The sequence below is a fragment of the Nicotiana attenuata genome, unplaced genomic scaffold (genome assembly GCF_001879085.1).
Source record: "Nicotiana attenuata strain UT unplaced genomic scaffold, NIATTr2, whole genome shotgun sequence".
Taxonomy (NCBI): domain Eukaryota; kingdom Viridiplantae; phylum Streptophyta; class Magnoliopsida; order Solanales; family Solanaceae; genus Nicotiana; species Nicotiana attenuata.
In genome coordinates, this window is record NW_017670291.1 from 145,153 (window position 1) to 157,410 (window position 12,258).

At 37.0% G+C, this 12,258-nt stretch overlaps 1 protein-coding gene across 1 annotated transcript; it reads right to left on the reverse strand.

The window, feature by feature from the left end:
- Positions 1-761: 761 nt before the first annotated feature.
- On the reverse strand, positions 762-4,060 carry LOC109237340 (probable carbohydrate esterase At4g34215). The gene is made up of 2 exons (XM_019403636.1): positions 3,160-4,060; positions 762-1,104 (listed from the first exon to the last, which is right to left on the reverse strand). Exons 1-2 carry the CDS (start codon positions 3,742-3,744, stop codon positions 901-903), a joined length of 789 nt encoding a protein of 262 aa, XP_019259181.1. The 5' UTR covers positions 3,745-4,060; the 3' UTR covers positions 762-900.
- Positions 4,061-12,258: the final 8,198 nt, after the last annotated feature.

Below are 12,258 nucleotides of genomic sequence, written 5' to 3' on the forward strand. Positions count from 1 at the left end.
GTATATATGCCCATCAAAAGTCTATTCTTCCTCCAATATGGGACAATGTCTCTTTGCCAATGAAGGAAACCAAAATATTTCATTTTTCCTCCATTTCTCATTCGCCCTTTTTAAGCTAAACCAAGCTTAAAAAGCCCAACACTTCAATAGGTCTTATGCGCGCAGTACGAATTCGAATTAGCCGGGGCTTCGACTTATTATGGGGGGAAATAAAAAACTGTCCAGATACTCACCCATCCTGCTTGTTATGGGTTGTTGACTAACGTTGGTGTGACATTGTGAAAACTATGTTTTTGGTCGGTGGTCGGTGATTTTGAATTTCTGGAGGATGGGCCATCTGCCTGTAGATGTGATTGTGTTTTACGGTATTAGAGTTGAAATACACACTCCCATTACACCTCCAGTTGTCCAATTACAATCTCTGTCTTCTACCTGCTGTTTTGACATATGCCGATCACTATTTACATAATATTTCACATTGCGACTGATATATGCACCGCACCTTAATTGACTCTTATGGTGTCCTTTTATTCTACCTCCCTTTTCGTGCATGTGCATCTAAATTAAAACATGTTAAACAATAAATTAAATGTCGCAATTCCCTCTCAAATCCCATTTGTGGGATTGCATTGAATTTGTTATTGTTATTGTTGTTGTTGTTATTGTCCAATGTGAGACTTTCATATAATCGAATAGTCTCTGTATGATAAAAAAATATTAACTCTATTGTAAATAAAGAAAGATTTACAATGGACCTCATTTTATTAAAAATATGCAAGCTAAGTGACCTTAATAACTTGTTGCATAAATGGTGACGACCTCATTTTTTAATTATCGTTATCACAGACAAGATTATAATTTCCGAATATAATTACCAAGTGTAGTAAGTAGAAAACAAATCTATTCCTTTTCTGAACCAAACATCAAAAAGGCATTAGCTAACATCTGTCCAAGCTGGACCTCTGCTGGAGTACTAAGATGCACATAATCTGGGCCTACTTTGAGCCCATTAGCATCAACTGTTTTAACATTTCTAAGGTGAATATCCAATTGGGCCTGTCTGACAATTTCCTTATAATGCCCCAGTGTTGTTGCCAATGCCACCTGTTCAACCACAACAAAGCCCAAATCACAGGGAAAGATAAAGACTAAAGCGTCAACTAGCGAGCTAAATACATTTAAAAGAAACTCAAACTCGACTATGCTTTAAGTTATTAGGGGTGTACAAACGAAACCGTACCAACCCGATAATCCGAGTCAAATCGAGAAAAAAACTCGACTATAGTTTGTTTTGATTTGGTTTGGTGTTGGAAAAAGAACCCGATCATAACTGGTTGGTTTGGTTTGGTTTTAACTAAAAAAAGTCAAACCGAAACCAAACCAACCCGACAATGTAGTGTAGTTTATAAATATTTCTTAAGATATTTCATAGTTTTATCTTGTAGCGTATTAGCTCAAGCTTTTGGACTTATAATTTTTGGATGCTCCAATAAGTTTTATAGTCCATAAATGTTAGTTACTCAAATAAGTCGTAAACCAAAATCAAATCAATACTAATGCTAATAAAAGATTGCAACTCATTGTACTATGAATAAAAATAGTGTTGGATATCTATTTTTAGTTTTTTCATGGTTTAGATAAAATGCATAACTTATTTTTCTTTTAGTGTTTAGTTATATAAATAATAGTATTTATTAGTCATACTTGTTTTAGCAACTTAGTAATTTTAAATTATATATTTTTTATTATGGCTTATTAATAATATTTATTTTATGTGATTTTATTATCTTTATTGTTGAATATCTTAGTACAATGTCATGACTCGTCTCATATTTACAACAACAACATACCCAGTATTATCCCACACTGTGGGGTCTGGGGAGGATACTGTGTACGCAGACTTTACCCCTACCTTGTGAGGATAGAGAGGTTGTTTCCAATAGATGCTCGGCTCAGGAACTCATCTCATATTTATGTTATTTTATTGAAAAACACCTTATATAGTTTTGTCTTACTAGAATTAAAGAAATATTTGGAACACAAATTCTATATTTTGTGCAATGAAGATAATGAAAAAAAACCCGAAAAAACCCGAAAATTCGAGAAAACCGAGATTAAAAAACCCGACTTTTATTGATTTAGTTTGGTTTTTAGATTTAATAAACGGACATAATTAGTTTGGTTTGGTAATTGGAAAATCCGAACAACCCGACCTATGTATACCCCTAAGTTATATACAATATATAATAGGATAAAAATTTAATTGAATGCTATTCAAAATGCTATAAGTAATATACTTACTATTCATAAAGAACAAGAAACAAAAATTATATACTTGTTAATTATTAGCTGGCACTTAATGCGTGACAGTCTAATCTTTATTATAGTTGCAAGATATTGTTTGCTTTGATCTAATATATGTCATCGATTTATTTCCTAAAGAGTGACTCATAAGTTAATGATTTTTTATATATGAATAAAATCTTATTCCTATAATCATATATCTGATGTGAACACCATTAATCTCCTTTCTTAATTGGGTCTCTTGTATGTAATTCACAAGTTAGTTAGGATCTTCTTCTTTTCTTTTTTTTGTGTGTACTTTCTATATCTCTTGTTCTAATTCCCAAGAATCATCTATGTATTTACCAATTAAATACTACGTGTTATAAATAAAGTTTTATTTAAGGTGAATGCCTATATTTTAGACAGATTTTAGGGATTTTACTTGGTGGCTAAATCACCTTTTAAATAGAGGGGTCCTATGATATTGTAATTTATCTCAAAGCAATAAGAATTCTCTCTCTCTTTCTTTGCAATATTCTTCTTTATTATTTTATTACACGTTATCAGCACGAGACTCTACCGTCTCAAGAAGCTCTTTGAGAAGATTAAGGTATAACTTTTCTCTCTTCCTACTTTTCTCCGCAATACGCTTCTTCTTCTTTTATTGTTTCATAACACTACGAGTATTATTTTTTATTTTTTTGAAGAAAAAAATCCCAAGAATATTCTAAAACAAAAGATTCTACAATCTTGATTAGAATTGATGAGGCTAGCTTTCTAAATTAGATAGTTTGATCCTCATACTTGTCACATAAAATGGAACACTCAAAATAACTGTATACACTAGTAATATAAAGAAAACGTTGAAATTACCTGAATAATAGGGAGGGAAGGTGCATGCAAGTCATTGCGCACATCGGTGAAGAATTTCTGCAATCTTGAATTATACAATTTTGCATCCTCAAGATCCAAAGTATCACTCTCTCCTTGATACCACAAAAGTGCTCGAACTCTCCCACCACCTTGTAACGCAGTCTCAGTTCTATTTAACATCTGATTGTAATAAGAAGATCCTTTAGACCATTGGCTAATATTTGTGGAACCAACAGCACATGGCACTAAACCAATCACACCTATTTTTGGGTCATTTTTCAAGACTGAATTAGCAAATGACATGCCAGGACCAATCCCACAAACTGCATAATAATCAATGTCTTGATGCATTGGCTCCTTTGCTTCTTCCCATAGAAGTTCAGCTGTTAGCCTAAGAATTCTTGGATTGGATTGACATTCAGGTGGAATATACTCATCCCATTTGTTATGCACTACCCCTCCTCTGCCGGACATGTTGCTTTGGCCTGCTAAAATAAATATGTTTTTGTTACCATTTGTTGTATGTGCAATGCTGACACAAAAGGGGTGTGCAGCCAAAAGAATCAAGAAAATATAGGGCAACATCTTTTTCTTGGGGATGTAGTGGCTGAAAGAGAAGCAAAGCAGGCAGGTTGGAATTGAGTATTTAAGTATGACAAAGAGAAATAGGAAGAAAAATTATGTAACTATTACGTAATTAAGGCCAGTGAAGCTGCAGTTGATGTGTCATATGGTTAAAATTTGGAACGATGCGTTAATGATACGGCCAAAACTGTCCTATAATTCTTGAGAAGATAGATTGGTTACCAATTTGGCAATGGATGCATTAATGCAAATGAACAAAAATGATCTCAACTCTTGAGATGACAGCTTGGTTACAAATTACCATTTAAAAAGTACCAAGTGTATAAGCAGTAGCGAGCAAATCTTGGCACCAAAAAGTGATTTATAGTACCTGTCAAGACACAGTTGATTTCATATGCATATGATAGTTTCCAAATAAGTGCAGCTTCATATGATAAGTTAAGGATATGAATATAATAGTTTCAGAGTAAACTATGATTTCATATGGTAATTAAGTTGGCAATACGCTGCATATGATAGTTTTCTAGTAAACTGTGGCCTCACATGATAAGTTGGAAAGGATGCATATGATGTTTCCATAGTAAATTGTGCCAACCCCTCCCCCCCCCCCCCTCCCCCCAAATATCAGTGGCGAAGCCACCCTATGGTTAGCATGGTCAATTGATTACTCTTTATCGAAAAATTATACTGCGTATATAGGTAAAATATTATGTTTTAGAGGTACATAACATATATTGAACACCCTTTGTCGGAACTTTTTTTTTACTTATTTCAAGTTTAAACACCCTTAATAAAAATCTTGGCTTCGCCACTGCCCAACACCCCCATCTCAAGGCGGCTTTAATAAAAATTAAAAAAGGTGAACTGTGGCTTCATTTTGTTAAGTTCGTGAGGATGAATACATATGACCGGCTACAAATAGTGTACAGACTGACGTCTTGAGACGACAAATTAATTATCATCTTAACATATATAGATTACTATACGTAAGGTGAGGAGCAATGCACAATCTCGGTATGAGGTCCCACAGAATATTCAAGTAAAAAAAACTTAGATATATTAAACACCCGTATAATATACTAACTCTGTTTCGGATACATCTTTTGTATTTTAAAATCAAACGCTTAAACCCTCTATATTATGAAATTATACACTCACACCCATGTGAGTTATAAAGATAAATAATTATATTAACACATAATAATTAAAAATACAAATAAACCTCTTACATAATGAAAATCATACACAAATAAAACATCATCCAAGTAAATTTAAGATAATTTTGAAGCAGGAGAATAAATAAACTAAAATAAAAATGAGAAATTTCTGTATAATATTATAATTATATAAAATTACAAATAAGTTACATGTTTAAAGTGCAAGAAAGTTATTACAAATAGTTGGTATATTTTATTAACTAATTTATTTCCATTTCATATCTATGAGTTTCTTGTTTCAAAAAGTACTTATTCTCTTTATTATCAAAGACGTGAAAATACTTTTCAACAAAAATATTTATTCTCTTTTTAAAATTTTGTAGAAATAAATAGGTACAAAATTTTTATATTGTAAAGTTAATTTATTTTTTAATTATTATATTTTAAATACTTTGTTGTGGATATACCTCGTAGAGAAAAACTATAGTGTGAAATATTTTAGAACCTAATTCTACGTTTCGAAGCCTTAAATACCTCATCTTAACCATCCTCGATTTGCGTAGCAGTCCGCGCATGTTTTCGGAAAGCTTTTATGTTAAAAATTGAGAAAATATGAAATTTTTGCCTTAAAATCCATTTGAGTTGACTTTGGTTAATGTCTTGAGTAAACGGACCCACCCGGATTCGTGTTTTGACGGTTCCAGTGGGTCCGTATCGTGATTTAGGATTCGGGCGTATGCACGAAGTCGAATTTGGAAGTCCCTAGCCCGAGATATCGGACTATGTTGAATTTTGAAAGTTAAAGGCTTAATGAATTTGAAATGTTTGACCAATGGTTGACTTTTTGGATATCGGGTCAGTATTTTAGTTTCGGAACCCGGTATAGGTCCAATATCATATTTATGACTTGTCTGTCAAATTTGGTGAGAAACAGAGTTGGTTTGACGTGATTCGGACGTCCGGTTGTGAAAATAGAAGTTTTAAAGTTTTCTTGAAAATTTCATTTGATTTGGTGTTCAATTCAGTGTTCTAGGTGTTATTTTGGCGATTTGATCGCGCAAGCAGGTTCGTATGATATTTTTAGACTTGTGTGCATATTTGGTTCAGAGACGCGAGGGCTCGGGTGAGTTTCAGATAGGCTACAGAGTAAATTTGGACTTAGAACATTGCTGGTGTGTTTCGGGTCTGGTGCAGGCCTCAGACCTCGCAAATGCAGGATTCGCATTTACGACCTCTGATAGGTTCTCATTTGCGAGCAACTCATCACAATTGCAAAGAGTAGCTGGGGCACCACATGTTTGCATTTGTGAACAATTCTTCGCATTTGGGAATTGGGACAGGGGGAGGTAGTGATCGCAAATGCGATCAAATGGTCGCATTTGCGGAGATCATGGTTCGCATTTGCGAATATTTCATCGCATTTGCGATGAAAGCAGAAATGTGAAGAGCTTCGCATTTGGCGATGGATTCGTTGCATTTGTGGGGTTCGCATTTGCGAACCCCAGGTCGCAAATATGACATCTGCAACTGATCAAAATGGGAGTTAGACAGGATTTTTGTTCATTCTCTCAAATTTTCAAACTTAAGAACCCTAGAGGCGATTTTTCAAAGGACTCTTCTTCCCCAAATCATTGGTAAGTGATTCTAAACTAGTTCCTTTCAATCTTTCACTACTTTTCCTAAAAATTCAACCTAAAATCTTGTGTTTTCATGGTGGAAATTGGGGGTTTGGGTAGAATTAAAGATTTTTGTAAAATGGGGATTTAGACCTAAGATTGAGGTCGAATTCCAAAATAAATTACATAATAGGGTTCGGGGGTGAATGGGTAATCGGTTTTTGGTCGAATTTGGGGTTTGGACCAAGCGAGCCCGGGAGTTGACTTTTTCAATAATGACCAAAATTGAATTATTTGCAATCGTGGGTAGTTCTAAGGCTTAATGTGAATCGTTTGGTTGGTAATTTGCTAGATTATATTAGTCTAGAGGCTTGTTTGAAAGGCAAAGCCGTGGTTGAGCTTTGAATTGGTCCTTTGGAGCGCGTTAAGTATCGTGGTTAACCTTGACGTGAGGGATTGGGACTTATTTGTCTATTTGCTACATGTTTAGATGTTGGGTACAACGTATATGTGAGGTGACGAGTACTTATGTGTTGTTGTCGGGTTAAAGCATGTGGGTGGGACTTGTTTCTTGCTATTATTGTCTCCTTTGTTCATGTTATTCATGCTTAGACTAGTTAGATATTAACTGATCGTTCTTATCGTGCTTATGGGATTTTGTGATAATTGAGTATTGATTCCAAGTTGAGATTGGTATTGTGGAACAGTTGTTGAATTAAGGCTTGTACTTGTTGATCCTATCTCCCTGTTATTACTTGCTCATTGTTATGTGGTAAGGGAGAGTGTTAATGCACGAAGGGAGATGTCGTGCCGTATGTGAGTATTAATGCATGAAGGGTGATGTGTGTCATATTGTGAGTGTTAATGCACGAAGGGTGATGTCGTGCCATGTCATGAGAGTTAATGCGTGAAGGGTGATATCGTGCCATTTCTATTGATTTATACCGTGAGCGAGAGTAAAAGCACGAAGGGTGATGCCGTGTAGTATCATTGTTTCATTGTGAGGATGAGAGTAAAAGCGCTAAGGGTGATGTCGTGCAATTTTCTTCATTGTGCCTAATTGTTTTTGCTGGTTAAAGGCTTATTGACTGTTCTGGTTATCATTTCCGATGTATCTCTCGTATTTGGTCCCCTTAGCATGTCCCCCTCCCAATAATACATGTATAGCTTCTACTTGTTATTTTGCAAAAATACTGTTAAGTTGCACAAGTTTATCATATAGGTGTCTCGTCATAGTGTGATGACCCAAAAGGTCATCACTTATTTTTAAAATAAATTCTACATTTCGAGGCCTTAAAAACCTCTTTTAGCTTCACGTCGATTTACGTGCGTAGTCCGGGCTCGTAGCCGGAGAGCTATTATGTGAAAAATCTGTGAAAATATTGTAATTTTGGCTTAAAATGCATTTAAGTTGACTTTGGTCAACATTTTGTGTAAACGGACCCGGACCCGTGATTTGACGGTCCCGGAGGGTCCGTAAAAAAATATGGGACTTGGGCGTATGCCCAGAATCGAATTCCGAGGTCCCAAGTCCGAGATATGAATTTTTAGAAGAAATTGTTTTCTAAAAAATATAAAGGTTTTTGAAAGTGAAATGTTATGTGAAACCTGTGGTATCGGGCCCGTATTATAGTTTTGGAGCCCGATACAGGTTCAATATGATTTATATGTGTTGTTCGGTAAAGTTTGGTAAGAAACAGGATCCATTTGACGTGATTCGTACCTTAAATGCAAATTTGATGTTTAAAGAAGTTTTGTGAAATTTTATTGATTTTTAGGTTTAATTCGTTATTTAAGAGGTTATTTTGGCGATTTGATCGCATGGATAAGCTCATATGGTGTTTTTGAGTTAGTACGTATGTTTGGTTTGGAGCTCCGAGGGCTCGGGTGAGTTTTGGATGTGTTTCGGAAGGTTTTGAACTCATAAAAAGTTGCAGGTTTTCAGTTTCTGGTGTTCTGGCATTTTCTTCTTCGCGTTCGCGGGAGGACCCTCGCGAACGCGATGAGTTATTCATGCAGAAGGAAATTTCCTTCTACGCGAACGCGAGACCAAGGTCGCGAACGTGAAGCTTTGGGGGGTCTTCCCTTCGCGAACGCGGGCCTGGTATCGCAAAGGCTTATGAGCCTGGGCAGGGGTAGGGGTATTATACGTACGCGAACGCGGCCACTAGCCCACGAATGCGAAGGCTCGAGGGGTCAAAGCTCCGCGAACGCGAGCCCTTTATCGCGAACGCGAAGGTCTGTCAGGCCTAACTCATCGCGAACGCGATGAGCCTATCGCGAACGCGTAGACCAAATTCGCCCAGTTATTTTTAAGTTCAAAAACAGAACACATTACGAGAATTCCACCATTTTTCATAAACTTCATGATGTTCTAAACGTCAATACCACACAAGAGGGGGGGGGCTGATTTGTGTGGTACCCAATTTTCGCTCTAGAAGAACCTGGTTCTTCTAGGTATACTAACTACTACTGTTTGCGGAATAACAAGTACATAAAATAAAGAACACAGAGATTTTTACGTGGAAAACACCTGACTCAAAAGGTGGAAAAAACCACGACCTACTACTCAGTAGGATTTTCCCAAACTTCCACTAAAATCACTGAGCCAAAACAGCATTTACAAAACTCTTTGTAAACCTAAGGATTAACTCTAATCCCGTTGTGGCACACAACCTCAACTGTTGCGACAACTTCAAGTTAGCATATAACTTGAACACTCTAAGTACCTAATACAATTGCTTCTATGAAAGCTGAAAGGTACAATTTTAAACCACCTACTACAATTGAACTAGAATAAAAGAAAGACACAATGGAACTGATTCTTCTATCTCGTTCAAGTAGCTTCAGGAGTGCACACTCAAATCTCACATAAATTGCTTGCAAAATCGCCTTGCTCTTTTGCTCTCAATTTAGTTTGACTTCTGCGTATGTCCAATACCTGTAAAAGAGAACAATCACTATCTTTTAATAGGTTAGTAATCAGAGTTTGATTGTGACTCAATTGTTGATCTTCTATCGTAGTTGAGTCCTTGAAGATCTCAAACTCCAACACTATCTTTATCCGGATTGTGTTCTCTTCATATAAGGAGACTTTCTCCCCTGATTCAATATGCAACCTTTTCGATCAAATCAGGAGAAATTGCTGCTTGATCAGTAGGACTTATCTCCTTCACGTGCATCTCACATGTATAGGTTGATCATGACTATGCTTCACAAGATGGACCTGGTCCATGACTGAGTTCATTTGTCATTCTTCAAAACTTCACCTGTTCTTGGGCCAACACTTCATCTTCTCCACACCTCTTGGGCGATTTTTGAAGAGGAACCTCACTATAGCTTCATAGGTATGTAATCCTAAGCTCGTTTTCTTCCATTTTTATCAACACCCACTAGATTTCTAGGCCTAAAATATGAGATTAAGGGTAGAAAATTAGGGATTTGGATAGAGTTAGGGCTTTTTGATTATTTGGGAATTTGGCCTCGTTTTGGGGTCGGATTTCAAAACAAATTATATATTCGGGCTCGTGGGTGAATGGGTGATCGGGTTTTGGTCCGAACCTCGTGTTTTGATCAAGCGGGCCCGGGGTCAATTTTTGGTTTTTGGAAAGAATGATTGGAAATTTATAATTAAGCATTGGAATTGGATTGTTTGGCGTTTATTGATGTTATTAAGCCGATTATGTCTAGATACGGTTGATTTGGAGCCAAATTCGAAAGGGAAAGCGGTGTTTGAGGCTTGAGTTGGCCGTGGAAGTTCGAAGTAAGTGTTTAGTCTCACATTAGCTTGAGGGATTAGGAGTCTTGTCTTATCTACTACATGTTAATTGTAGAGTAGGACGTATAGGCATGGTGACGAGTATCTATACGTCAGTGTCAAGCATGCCCGTGAGTCTTGTATTATAATTGTTATGACTCCGTTGTGGTTTATTGTGCCTCACATGTTACTATCATCATTGTTCCCTTGCCGGGATGTTTGTTTTGATATTATTGTTCCCTTGTCGGATGTTGTTGAAATATTATTGTTCCCTTGCTAGGATGTTGTTATATTGCTCTTGTTCCCTTGCCGGGATTCTTTGTGGTTGTTGTTGATCTGTAACTGGGATCGGGTGGCACGCCTGACACGAGATAAATGAAATGGGACCGGGTGGCACGCCTGCCACGTGATAAATGAAATGGGAGCGGGTGGCACGCCTGCCACGAGATATATGAAATGGGAGCGGGTGGCACGCCTGCAACGAGATATATGAAATGGGATCGGGTTGCACGCCTGCAATGAGATACGTGAAATGGGAGCGGGTTGCACGCCTGCAACAAGATGAGAAATGAAAGTGAATTCTGTCTTTGTTTTCCTTATCCTTGTTAGTAGTTGGATTTTGGTTCCTTTATAATTCTCTTGATATTCTGTTTTACCTGCTACTCCCCGAAGCATGCTTTCCCCCTCCCATCTTTACTTGTTTATTTCTGTTTTACTTTTTGCTGTATATTATATAACTGTACAGGTTTATTTGGTAGTCTGGTCCTAGCTTCGTCACTACTTCGCCGAGGTTAGGCTAGGCACTTACCAGCACATGGGGTCGGTTGTGCTGATACTACACTCTGCACTCTTTTGTGCAGATCCCAGTGCTGTAGACTTTGGATCGTAGATTGAGTGGTTACCTTCAGGCCACGCGGAGATCCAAGGTAGACCTGCAGGCATCCGCATGCCCTGGCGTCTCCTCTATCACTTATTTCCTGTTTCATCTCTTTGATTCTGAGACAGTATATCTTTTATTTTCGGACTTTGTATTTAGCACTCTTAGATCGTCTGTGACACTGTGACACCAGGTTTTGGGTGATTAAGGCTTAAGTAGTTGTAATAGATACAGATTTCAGAGATTGTTTTGTTTTCTTCCGCTTAATTTAAATTTCCGTTGTTTATACGTTATCGCTTATGTTTGTTAAAAGAAATATTGGATAATGAAGTAATTAGTCTTAAAGGATTGGCTTGCGTAGCTCACATTAGTAGGCGCCATCACGACTCCTGAGGGTGGAAAATTCGGGTCGTGATACATAGCCTCGTCACTACTTCGTCGAGGTTAGGCTCGACACTTACGAGTACATGAGGTCGGTTGTACTCATACTACACTCTGCACTTCTTGTGTAGATTTTTGTACGGGCTCTAGCTGTCCGTGAGTTGTAGAAGTTTGGATCTTCTTATTCGGAGACTCGAGGTAGATCTGCTGGTGTCCGCATACCTTGAGGTCTCCTTCTATTTTTCTTATTTCACTGTTTCTTTTCTTTCAAAACAGTTGTATTCCTTTCAGACTTTATTTGTAGTAAAATCTAGAAGCTCGTGAGTTATGACTCCAGATCCGAATTGTAGTAGATATCGGGCATTTATATTATTCCGCACTCAACTTTAATTCTTTTTTGCTTAATTGTCTTTATTTATTGAAATTAAATGAAAGTGGACCTAAAGATTTTCTAACTCGGCTTGCCTAGCGAGTAAAACGTTAGGCGTCATTACGCTCCCAAATGTGGAAGTTCCAGGTCGTGACATATAGGATTTTTGTAATACAAGGGATGTAAGTGCTTGATTCGAAGATACACGGAGTATATCAGATTATATTATAAGAGTGTTTAGTGTAATTAAATGAAGTTGATATTAGTTAAGGCCTAGGGAGCTGACATTTTTCCAATGTAGGCAGAAGAATAGGAGCCGAAGTGAACAGCACAGATCATATGATTATCAAAGGAGC

Coding starts and splice junctions, on each gene's coding strand:
- LOC109237340 (XM_019403636.1), bottom strand. CDS start 3,744: ATGTTGCCCTATATTTTCTTGATTCTTTTGGCTGCACACCCCTTTTGT. Junction 1,105..3,159: donor CTTCCCTCCCTATTATTCAG/GTAATTTCAACG, acceptor GTGGTTGAACAG/GTGGCATTGGCAACAACACT.